This window comes from Heterodontus francisci, chromosome 13 (assembly GCF_036365525.1).
Source record: "Heterodontus francisci isolate sHetFra1 chromosome 13, sHetFra1.hap1, whole genome shotgun sequence".
NCBI lineage: Eukaryota > Metazoa > Chordata > Chondrichthyes > Heterodontiformes > Heterodontidae > Heterodontus > Heterodontus francisci.
The window spans coordinates 23,369,518-23,382,599 of NC_090383.1; the positions used below are offsets into that span (position 1 = coordinate 23,369,518).

The 13,082-nt window shown below is 42.1% G+C and overlaps 1 protein-coding gene across 1 annotated transcript in view; it reads left to right on the forward strand.

Moving 5' to 3' along the window:
* Nucleotides 1-13,082, forward strand: part of pygb (phosphorylase, glycogen; brain) — a 155,527-nt gene that overhangs the window by 33,731 nt on the left and 108,714 nt on the right. Inside the window, exons 3-4 of the mRNA XM_068044523.1 lie at nt 2,407-2,485; nt 3,528-3,631. Coding sequence (XP_067900624.1) covers nt 2,407-2,485; nt 3,528-3,631 — 183 coding nt within the window. The remainder of the gene's footprint in view (nt 1-2,406; nt 2,486-3,527; nt 3,632-13,082) is intronic.

Consider the following 13,082-nt stretch of genomic DNA (forward strand, 5'->3'; position numbering starts at 1 on the left):
ATGTTGCCTGGGCTGGAGCATTTCAGCTACAAAGAGAGACTGAATATGCAAGGGTTGTTTTCCTTGGAGCAGAGAAGGCTGAGGGGCGACCTGATTGAGGTGTACGAAATTATGAGGGTCATAGATAGGGTAGATAGGAAGAAACTTTTTCCCTTCTTGGAGGTGTCAATAACCAGGGGGCATAGATTTAAGGTAAGGGGCAGGAGGTTTAGAGGGGATTTGAGGAAAAATGTTTTTACCCAGAGGGTGGTTGGAATCTGGAACACGCTGCCTGTAAGAGGTGGTAGAGGCAGGAACCCTTACAACATTTAAGAAGTATTTAGATGAGAACTTGAAACACCATAGCATACAAGGTTACGGGCCAAGTGTGGGAAAATGGGATTAGAATAGATGGGCACGATGGCCGGAGCGGACACAGTGGGCCGAAGGGCCTGTTTCTGAGCTGTATAACTTTATGACTCTATGAAAGTTACTACTGAATCTGCTTCCACCATCCTTTCAGGCAACAAATTTCAGATAATAACTCACTATATAAAATAAAATTCTCCTAATCTCCCCCTTTGTTCTTTTCCGAATTATATTAAATCTGTGTCCTCTGGTTACTGACCTTCCTGCCAGTTGAAACAGTTTTTTCCCATCTACTCTATCAAAACCCTTCATGACTTTGAGCACCTCTATTAAAACACCCCATCAAAGAGCTGGCACAAGCACGATGGGCCGAATATTTATTTATTTATTTAGAGATACGGCACTGAAACAGGCCCACCAAGTCTGTGCCGACCAACAACCACCCATTTATACTAACCCGACAGTAATCCCATATTCCCTACCACCTACCTACACTAGGGGCAATTTACAATGGCCAATTTACCTATCAACCTGCAAGTCTTTGGCTGTGGGAGGAAACCGGAGCACCCGGCGAAAACCCATGCGGTCACAGGGAGAACTTGCAAACTCCGCACAGGCAGTACCCAGAATCGAACCCGGGTCCCTGGAGCTGTGAGGCTGCGGTGCTAACCACTGCGCCACTGTGCTGCCCAATAGCCACCTCCTGTGCTGTAAGATTCAATGAATAGGGGAAATAACAAAATGTACATTATCATGAGCTAAAGTAGCAAAATTGCCTCTATGCAGTGTTTTTGTATCACAGAATCACAGAATTGTTACAGCGCAGAAGGAGGCCATTTGGTCCATTGTGTCTGCACCGGCTCTCCTAGTGAACATTTCACCTAGTGCCACTCCACTGCCTTCGTCCCGTAACCCTGCACATTCTTCCTTTTTATATAGTAGTCTAATTCCCTTTTGAATGCTTCAGTTGAACCTGCCTCCAACACACACTCAGGCAGTGCATTCCTGACCTTAACCACTTGCTGCGCGAAAAGTTTTTCCTCCTGTTGCTTTTGCTTCTTTTACCAAATACTTTAAATCTGTGCCCTCTCGTTCTTGCTCATTTCATGAGTGGGAACAGTTTCTCCCTATCTACTCTGTCCAGACTCCATGATTTTGAATACCTCTATCAAATCTCCTCTCAGCCTTCTCTTCTCCAAGGAAAACAGTCCCGACTTCTCCAATTTATCTTCATAACTGAAGTTTCTCATACCTGGAACCATTCTCGTGAATTTTTTCTGCACCCTCTCTAACACCTTCATATCCTTCCTAAAGCGCAGTGGCCGGAACTGGAAACAATACTCCAGATGAGGCCGAACTAGTGTCTTGTACAAATTCAACATAACCTCCTTGCTTTTATACTTTATGCCCCTATTAATAAAGCCCAGCATACTGTGTGCTTTATTAACCACCCTCTCAACCTGTCGTGCCACCTTCAATGACTTGTGCACATATACACCCAGGTCCCTCTGCTCTTGCATCCCCTTTAGAATTGTACCCTTTATTTTATATTGTGTCTCCATGTTCTTCGTACCAAAATCTATCACTTCCCATTTCTCCGCATTGAACTTCATCTGTCATCTGTGTGCCCATTTCACCAACTTTTCTATGTCCTTTTGAAGTTCTACGCTATCCTTCTCAGAGTTCACAATGCTTCCAAGTTTGTATCATCCGCAGACTTTGAAATTGTGCCCCGTTCATCAAGGCCTAGGTCATGAATATATATCAGGAAAAGCAGGGGTCCCAACACTGACCCTGGGGAATTCCACTACAAACCTACCTCCGGCCTGAAAAACATCCATGTTTGTTTCCTGCCACTCAGCCAATTCCGTATCCATGTTGCTACTGTCCCTTTTATTCCATGAGTTATAACTTTATAAATTAGATCAAAGAGAAACTAGGACATAAGATTACATTTACCCTGAACCAAATGAACAGAAAAAGAGGAGCTTGTTTGTGGCAAAGATTAAATATTCTTATTTGATGAAACTTTCACTTCTGTCCCGTCCCAACTTCTAGCTGGGTTTAGACATTGAAGAACTGGAAGAAATTGAAGAAGACGCTGGACTTGGCAATGGAGGTCTTGGTCGACTGGCAGGTAGTCAAAATTCTCACTTTACAAGAGTCTCTAAAATCTATTTTTACCCCTCTGTGCACACACGCAACAAAATTGTTTTAGAATTGGGTCTGGAACAGATATCTATTTGGATTCTTTTCCTTCCTCTCCTTTCCCCTCAACTTTGTGGTCAGTAAACTTTTTGGAGCTGTGTTCAAACCCAGTGTGAAGTTTGCTTTAATATTGTAACTCACTGTGGGTATTCTGGGGTTGAGTGACTTGTCTCCAGTATGCCTACCCAACCCCCCCCCCCCCCCCCCCCACCCTAATCCTCCCTCCAGTTGGCAGTATCGCGTACAAGAAGGAAGGTATCGGATCGGCCATCTGATCTATACAGCACCTGATATAATTCAATTGATTGCAATGGAATTAAATATCAGGCACCATGTATAATGTACGGCCAATCCACTAATGCCCGAGACAAATTTCTACCCCAAGCATTTTTACTAAGTGTCTAGTCCACCACCTGTGAGAAACCCGATTTTAAATAACTGTAAATAACTTCAAAAAAATCATTGAACCATTTACTAGTTTAATTGGTGCACAATCATCAGTTCCTTAAAGAATTTTAAAAAATATTTAAAAGCTTTTAATAGGTGCCTGTTCATGTCTTTGCACCTAAAAACAAAGTTTGTTATAAGAGTCTCCTTGAAGGCCCACAAACGGATGCAATTAGCAGAAATGAACCATGGTAATTAATTTGATTGTGGGGGGGTGGGGCTGCTGTGGCCAGGTTTGTGGTGGGGCCAGCTTCCAGCACAATTAGGAGATTGGTTAGGTGGTAGAAGACAGAGTAGCATTAAAAAGACCACGGAAGCCTGATTTGCACTGGCTGTAACTTGCAATTGAAATTCTTCATTTTGCACTGTTTTGGCCGAATACAGGCAAATTACGGGAAAAACCAGCACAACTGAGTGGAAACGCTACCCTCTCATTTTTAACATGGCAAGCTACCATTGAAAAGTGAATGTACCAATAAAACAATGCTGATACTTTTGCTAATTATATTTATTCTTGAATTTAGCCTGTTTCCTAGATTCATTGGCCACCCTGGGTTTGGCAGCATACGGCTATGGAATTCGCTATGAATTTGGTATTTTTAATCAGAGGATTCACAATGGTTGGCAGGTGAGTTTGCTGGAATGATCTAATGATTCCCTAATGATCTGTTGAACAGAAGAGTCAAAAACGAGCGTATTTGTTATTACTGTTGGACAACTTCACATACAGCTATATGACAACTAACAGACTCTATCTTCCATGTTAGAACTTAAATAGCCAGGTGGTGAAGGATAGAACACTGAAGCCTAGTCTTTATGCACATATAAGCTTTTATTTACAGTGTCATGCAGGCCCCCCATCTGCCAAGAATGAGGCACATTGATTTTTAACTGTTGCTGGAGTGAGGAAATGATTTGTTGAACAGATCAGCCGTTGCTGGAAAAAACATTTGCATACTAACAGATGGTGCTTGTGTAGGCAAAGGACCATTTCTGACACATTCAACCCACAATGGATGTTGATCACCAGACAGTGAGGGGTTGGGGAAGTGTATTCCAGGGCCTGCTGGGGTGATGCAATCCACAGGGGCCAGGACTGGTTGGAGCAGCTGGTCACATGACTAAATGGCTGTTCCGGGTTTTTTGAACAAGCCACAGAGTTTGAGCAGAAAGACTGCTTGCTCCTGGACTGAGAAGATCTCTCCTGTTTGCTCCCATCAAGCTTCTGAATCCACTGAAGACACATGAACCCCCAAGAGTGAAAAGCCTCCTACAGTGAACAAGGTTTAAGAAGAATACTGGGCCCCAATGAAAAGCAAGATCTACCTACAATCAAGGATTCTACAGTGAGCTCGAAAAACTGTACAAAAACTCTTCAAATATTGCCTCAAACTTTTCCACTTTATTTTTCTTCTCTTTTCTGTCTCTATTTGCATGTGTGTATCGTGTATACATGCTAGCATGGGCGCGTCGTTTATCCATAGGCGTCAACTGAATTAGAGTCTAAGTTTAATAAATGTAAACTTTTCTTCTTTAAACCTAAGAAAACCTGTTTGTGCTGGTCTCTTTGCCTTATAATTGAAAAGTGGTGAACAAGGATTCACCAAGGGGGAGTTAAAAACACAGTGTGTTTAAAAATAAAACCCTGTTATGGTAACATCAGGTGTAGGCTGAGAGGGACCCCAGACACCTTTCTCACCTGGTCCTAACAACAGAGAAACACATTGCGTATAGTGCACCTTCAAGCAATGACCCTTCTTTCTGACTGCGCCTATATGTATAAGCACAGATGAGTCTCCATTTATACCCACCTGGATATAATTAACACCTAATTAATATAGAGTTAACATTGCAGACTGACTTGTAGATAGCTAAAATTAATGCTCATGGAATTGGAGGCAAATTATTGAGCTGACTAGGAGATTGGTTAGGTGGTAGAAAACAGAGTAGCATTAATGGCTATGTACTTTAATTGGCACGAGGGGACTAGTGTTGTCCCACAAGGATCTGTGCGGGGCCTCAACTAATCACTTACATTTAATAATGACTTAGATAACAAAATAGAGAGCCATATTTCCAAGTTTGCTGATGACCGTAACTGAAACTGTAACATGTCTTTCTTTGTCTTGGGTACAGAAAAATCTATTATCATCTGACCCTTGGCATCCCATGGTAATATTTGACTTTGACCCCGATATGTCCTAAATAAGTGACCTTGACCTTAGCAAACTCGCTCTTTGCCGGGTTTATGATAAAGTTAGCTTTGGCCAACCTGTCAAATAGAGCTCTTAAATGTCAGACATGATCACATGCCACTGTACACCAAATGGTCATGGAGGTACAGAACACAATTACTCAATTCGGTAATTACTTAATTGGTCAGTCTTTGAAATGTGGCCTGTGCATTGTTCATACCAAATAGCATATCTTTACACAGGAATAAACCATCTGGTGCCACAAAAGCAGATATTTCTTTGGCTAGATCGGGTAAGGGGACTTGCCAATATTCTTTTAAGCAAATCAATCTTGCTCACAAAGGTGGATCAATACAATCCTCAAGCCTTGGGATCAGCAGAAGTCCATCTGAGTTACTGTATTAACCTTTCGGTAATCAACCTTTGAGAACCGTCTAGTTTTGGTACTAAAACAACAGGAGAACTCTCAACTAAACTCCCAACTACTTTGACTAGGTTCAATTGTCATTACTCGACATGTATTGAACCTCGTCCCTGACTTTAGCCGATTTACTAGGATTCAGTCTGTAGGGGATTTTGTTTAATGGGTTTAGCTTCCCATACATCAACCTCATGGATTGCCAGAGAAGTACGACCTGGCTTATCTGTGCATACAGGCTTATACTCCCTCAATAGGTCAGCTATGTCTTCCCTCTGGTGCTCAGGTAGATGTAGTAGCACCTCATCCAGACCCTCTAATACTTCTGTGTTCTCCAGTTTCACCACAGGGGGCTCAATCTGGGAACACTCAGTCTCAGACTCCTCCTCTGGTTTATCATGGGCACCAGTATTACCATCTACGTTTTCTACCACCTGTGCTACACCTACTGGCTGACTATGCTCACAGTAATAGTACCTCTTTAGCATATTCACATGACACATCCTTTGACTTTTCCATCTGCCTGCTGTACTAACCAAATAGTTGACCTCACAGTTTCCTTTTGATGAAGTAAGGTCCACTAAACCTAGCTTTCAATGGTTCACCAGGAAAAAGCAACAAACTTAGCACCTTTATCTCCAGTTTGAAAACTATGTGCCTTAGCTGTTCTATCTGCTTGGGTTTTCATCACCTGCTGAGAAACCTTGAGACGTTCTATGGCCATCTCACAATCGTTTGAGAGTTTCTCTCGCAACTCTGACACATAATCTGGGAGGGTAGTTTCCTCCTCCTGTGCGAAAAATCTCTGTGAGTTTAACCCCATGCCCAGAGACCAATTCGAAGGGACTGAAACTAGTAGACTCATTTAGTGTGTCTCTTGTTGCAAATAACAAAAATGATTGTTACGACCAGGTGAGAAGGGGTCTAGGGGTTCCCCCTCAGCCGTTGCCTGGTTTAACTGTTACAGGGTTTAATTTTAAAACACTGTATTTTTAGCTCCCCTTTTAGTGAATCCTTGTTTACTGCTCCAATTGTAAGGCAAAGAAATCAAACCGGTTTCCTTAAACTTCTACCTTTCTTGTATAAATCTATTAATCTCAAACTCTAATTCAGTTAACAATTACGAATATGCGACACGACCACGCTAGCATGTATACGTGCTAAACGCACATGCAGATAGACAGAAAAAGTAGAAGGAATAAAGGGGGAAAATTTGAGGCAATAGATGGTGGTTACAGTCCCTTTAAGTTCGATGTGGAGTCTTTGGTTGCCGTTAAGTCTTGTAATTCATTGAGGCCCAATTCATGCTTCAACTTGTTCCGATGTAGCAGTCTTTTCACTCTTGTGGGTCCGGTGGTTTGGGAGAAAGTGAGAGAGAGAGGCTTCCTTGTTCCAGCCTTTTGAAATCAAACTGTTCTATGCCTCGTTCAAAAAAACCTGGACCAACCAGTTAGTCATGTGACCAGTCCTGGCTTTGTGGATTGTATCATCTTAGCAGGGCCTGGAATGCGCTTGCTTATACCTTTGATGTCTGGTGATTAAAATCCATTTGGGTTAATTAGAGCAGGGAATAGTCATTTGTCTTCACTGGCAGCGTCTCTTAGTATACAATTGTCCTTCCAGCCCAGTGTCTGGTGATTTTCAAACAAGTCATTTCTTCACTCCAGCAAGTTTAAAATCAAGTTTAAATCTTAGTTTGTTCAGTTTGCTTACCCACTGTTTTTCTCATGGTTGTACTTGCGGCTGTTCAATTTCAAGTCCGTTAACACCCTATCTGTACTAATGCTTTGTCTTTCAACACGCCATTAACATGTTGTTTGCCTTTTGCTCCATGACCTTCTGGTCAGCTATTCTGTGACCTTGTCCTATCTACATTTTCTCCTTTGTGATCGCTTGCCCCACCCCCGCTTTACTCGTTTATAACCTTTTCCATTTCTAATATTTGCCAGTTCTGAAGAAGGGTCACTGACCTGAAACGTTAACTCTGCTTCTCTCTCCACAGATGCTGCCAGACCTGCTGAGTATTTCCAGCATTTCTTGTTTTTATTTAAAATCAATGTTCATTTGACAAAATTAATAGCCTCATTCTTGGCAGGTGGGGGGGGTCTGCATAACATGATATTCCTTTATCCCAGTCATGGGGATACTCAAAACGATAGGCCTTAATCATGCTCTTTGGGGTTAGAATCATAGAATCACAGAATGATTGCAGCATAGAAGGAGGCCATTCGGCCTGTCATGTATCTGCCGGCTTTCTGCAAAAGCAACGCACCTAGTCCCGTTCCCCTGCCTTTTCCCCATAGGCCTGCAAATTTTTTCTCTTCAGGTAATTGTCCAGTTCTGTTTTGAAGGCCTCGATTAAATCTGCCTCCACCAGACTCTCAGGCAGTGCATTCCAGGTCATAATCATTCGCTGTGTCAAAAAGTTTTTTTTCTCATGTTTAATTTGCTATTGTCCCGATCCCATTCCTGCTGCTGCCACTCTGAGGCTACACCTGCCACCATCTCAAATCCAGTGCTGTCTTTTTTTTTATTTAGAGATATACAGCACTGGAACAGGCCCTTCGGCCCACCAGGCATCCTCCTGGCAAAAAACAGACACAGGGACAAACCAAATTCAGTCCATGATATATTTCCAAAGCACCTTGGGACTACGGATGATAAGCAGATGATTTGAGCTGCTTCACTCCCAAAGTACACATAACTTCCTGAAAAATACCTGACATGAAATTTGACCCCTGGTCAGGCTGAACTTCTTTTGGCAACCCATACTGAGTGGAAAACTGAATCAACCCCTCAATCACAAGTTTCACTGTGATCTTTTTCCGAGGTATTGCCTCTGGAAACTGAGTGGGCCAATCCATGATGGTAAAGAGATACTTGTGATCTGACCTAGTCATTGGTAAAGGTCCAACACAATCCACAAGAACCCTACAAAACAGCTCGGCAAATGCAGCTATTGGTATTAATGGTGCTGGCTTAATCGAAGGCTGTGGCTTCCCAATCATTTGGCATGTGTAACATGCCTTACAGGAGTCAGCCACATCCCTGTGCAGCTTTGATCAGTAAAAATGTATCATCATCCTCGCCTTTGTCTTCCAAATACCCAAATGACCTGGAATCTCATGGGCAATTCTCAAAATTTCACTGTGGTAGCAAAGAGGGACAACAATTTGATGGACTACAGTCCAATCCTCATCAGCGGGCCTCTGGGGAGGTCTCCACTTCCTCATCCATTCCTGACATCACACTCGGGGACCTTTTCAGCTTCTGCCTCAGAACACACCATCTGAGACGAGCTTCTTAAGTCAGGCTCTGTCTGTTGTGCCTCAATCAAAGAGAATCTGCTAAACATTTCACCATTGTTCGCTTTGGAGCCTCGATCACCAACATCTCCATGCAAATCCTTGAAAAAAGTTTCAACCAACCAAACCCCCAAATTGTCCTCCACAACAACTGAATCCTTCTCAGCTTGTTTAATCTTGTGTGCCTGGGATCTTGTCACTACACAATCTGGGAATATTCGGGAAATTCCTCCTGCAAAACTTTAGTCTGAGCAGCCTTAGCTTGTTTCTCTGAAACTACTGGAGATGCCACAATATCTTATCCCCAGCCAAGTCATTCCCTAGGAGAAAATCTGTCCTCTCAATGGGCAAACTAGGAATGAAACCAACAGTAACAGGACCAGTAATTAAATCACATTTTAAATCAAACTGATCTAAAGGAATGAATAAATAGATTTTATCTATGCCCTGGATTACCACCTTTAGCGAACTACTGGGAAAAAGTTTAGATCACCTGCCAACATCAGCGACTGTGTGCCCCTGTACCTCTAAGGATGACGATGATTTGCCTGCTTCACCAGACTACTGTGAGGATACTTCACCCTCCAGCCAAAAGCTTTTATAGCTTTCTGTTACCTGAGAATCAGTGAACATGAGAGTAACTACCTGCTTGACGTTAAATCACTTGCTAGGACAGTATCTGCTGTGGAAACACCCTATGACTGTTCACATGCAACGGCCTTATTTTTCCACTTCCAACACTCAGCTTTCACATATCATTCCTTAAGGCAGAAATAGCATGTCGGTCCCCTTGAACCAAACTTTTCCTACTAGCTTTCTCTTTCACTAACCTGAGGTGTGTCCATGTCTTTACTTTTCTCATCTTTCTCACTAGAACCATATCCCTTTTCATTATCAACCTTCTTATCTCTCCAACTTCTCTGAAAGTTTACAAACTGGGGTTTGGTAACTACTGCTTTTGTGGATCAATTTGTAATCATCTGCCATTACTGCAGCATCCCTTATTTTACCAACTTTGTTCTTCCAGGTGGGACCTTATTCCTGAAGGGACACTATTTTTGATTTCTTCCATCAAAATTACTTCTCTAAGGCTCTCAAAATCTTGCACAATCTTCATCAATCTATACTACCTGTCAAACACCATTTCCTTCTCTCCTAGCAAATTCCATACATGTCTGGCCCTGTTTTTTTTAAATTCCTGAATTTTTTGTCTAAGCCTCTGGTTCCAACTCTCAGGCATTGAGAACAGCAGTCTTTACTCTGCCATCGTCTCGTGAATGTTCATCTGACAGAGATGAATACACCACCAAAGCTTTCCCTACGAAAACGCCCTATAGGAGCATAGGCCAAGATGATTTAGGTCACTCCAGATTTATGGCAATTTCCTCTAATGATACAAAGTACATTTATACTCCCTCTTCTCTAAATTTAGGCAGCAAACATATATTATTTGCTAAATTAAATCTGAGGAGTTTCATCTGGGTCATCCTTACCATGTCGACCCTTTTTGATCCTTTCCATTTTCACTTCATGATCTCATACCAATTTTCGCATTTCTTGTTCTCTCTTTCTTTCCTTTCCCTTTCTGTTTAAAATTCAAGTTTTCTCATTTCAAATTGTAATTCTCTATCTTTTTCTTTGCTTATCCTTTTTTTCTCTTGTCTTTTTCTCTTTCTCTTTTCAATCTCATCTTCTCGAACTCAATTTTGGCTAGTTCTATTTGAATACTAGCAGAAGCATCCTTTTCTTTCTCAAGCTTCAAGTGAGGAAACAATTCTTGGATTATCTCTGCTTTCCTAGCCCCAGGCCTTACACTAAGCCCCAAGTGTGCTGATATAGCAACCAAATCGACCCTTTTCAACTGCTGCAATATACTACAAGTCAAATTATTGAACGTTGATGGTACTCATGTTCATTTACCACTGAACCCTGCCAAAGTAAATGTGGAATCTTGTTTGTTTAAACTCTGAAAAATTCCAGTGGACCTGTTTTAGAGCCTAATCGTGGGCCCAAATCCCAGACGAGCCCCCAATTTTGTTATGATCCCCGTGGAGACCACCAACAAACAAAAAGAATCAAATCCACTGTATGACCCCGATTTAGGAAACAAAAATCAAATGGACAAGATTTCAATTTTATAAATTTTACTTTAACAAGCAAACCAAAACCAACATGGGCGACACAGTGGCGCAGTGGTTAGCGGCGCAGTGGTTAGCACCGCAGCCTCACAGCTCCAGCGACCTGGGTTCAATTCTGGGTACTGCCTGTGCGGAGTTTGCAAGTTCTCCCTGTGTCTGTGTGGGTTTCCGCCGGGTGCTCCTGTTTCCTCCCACAGCCAAAAGACTTGCAGGTTGATAGGTAAATTGGCCATTGTAAATTGCCCCTAGTGTAGGTAGGTGGTAGGAGAATGGTGGGGATGTGGTAGAGAATATGGGGTTAATGTAGGATTAGTATAAATGGGTGGTTGTTGGTCGGCACAGGCTCGGTGGTCCAAAGGGCCTGTTACAGTGCTGTATCTCTAAATAAATAAATAAATTAAACATGAACTAACAGTTAAATCACAATCGATGTATATAATCTTAAAGGTTACATGTTAATTAGCAGATGCAACAAATGTGGTCCTTACCATCCACTGAGCAGTGTTATCAGGAAAAAGGCATTGAACAGTTCCACAGTACAAGAAGATCAGGATCTTCCTCAGGTAGTATTATTTCAAGTCTGGTCCTCCAGGATGCAGATATGGAAGTAATGATGTCCTGCCGATAGTGATAAATGCAGTCTTACCTTTAAGGGTTCAGTCTTGTTGCCTCTTGATGCACCTTGACCTTTACACCACCATCTTGATGGTGTGGCACCATCAACAACCAATGGTCAACTCTCAGTGCGGGCTTCTTTAAACAACCACTGCAGACCTTCACAATTCTGAAATCCTGAAACTCACCCCGCTCTTTTAGCTGGCTCCAACACTAGAGTTTTCTTGAAACTGAAACTAAAAACTTCCAGTAACATATATCCTTGGTTTAAAAAGAAATTGTTGGATTTCAATCACAGAACTGTTTGTCTAACGTCTGTTTGAATTCCAACCTGAAACCCCAGCCCCAAATCAGGGACCGTCTCAAAAACACAAACATAAGCTGTACAGAACTCAGTTTCCACACGAAGACTTCATAACACTCACCATTTTCCCCCTTTTCAGAGGACGATTTCCCTTCTCAGCCATGGTGTTCAGAAGATGTTGAGCTTCCCCAGACAGAAGGAGGAAAAAATATCCAAGGATGAGTCACTCAAGGCTCCTCTTGCACACATCATAGAAAGCGAAACAATAAAGGAACTTGCATTTATATAACGCGTTTCATGACATCCCAAAGCACTTTACAACCAATGACGTATTTCTGAATTGTAGTTGCTGTTCATGCAGCAACAGCAGCAGCCAGTTTTGTGCACCGCAAGGTCCCACAAACAGCAGTGTGATAATGACCAGTGATGATTGAGAAATAAATATTAGCCAGGATAATGCTCAGGTCTCTGAAGTGGGGCTTGACCCACAACCTTCTGTCTAGAGGTGAGAATGTGCTACGGCTGACACTCAAAGCAACCAATTGCACAGTGCATTTACAAAGATCTGAGAATAAACTCTTTTCCATCTGCCCCCCATATGTATCAGGTGAATAGTAGAATAAATTATCAAGGGCATAATAGGTATGCAACTCTTCCTAGTTCACGTAATATATGAGCCGGCTCTCAAAAACGCAATTTATAAATTTGTGCATGACACCAAATTGAGGCGGGGATAGTCAATACTGAGGAGGACTGCAACAAATTAACAGGAGAACATTAAGAAACTTGCTGAATGGGCAAATAATTGGCAAATGAAGTTCAACCTAAGTAAATATGAGGTAGTACATTTTGGTTGGAAGAATGGGGAAGTCACTTATTACTTGGAAGGTTCGAGTCTAGGCGGGGTAAAGGAACAGAGTACAAATACACCAATTACAAAAGTTACGCCACAGTTTAGCAAGGCCATAAAAAAAGGCAAACCAAACACTAGGCTTTATTTTAGGGGGATAGAGCTGAAAAGTAGGGAAGTTATGCTAAACCTGTAATGAGCCTTGGTTAGACCACACTTAGAGTACTGTGTGCAGTTCTGCTTGCCATATTATA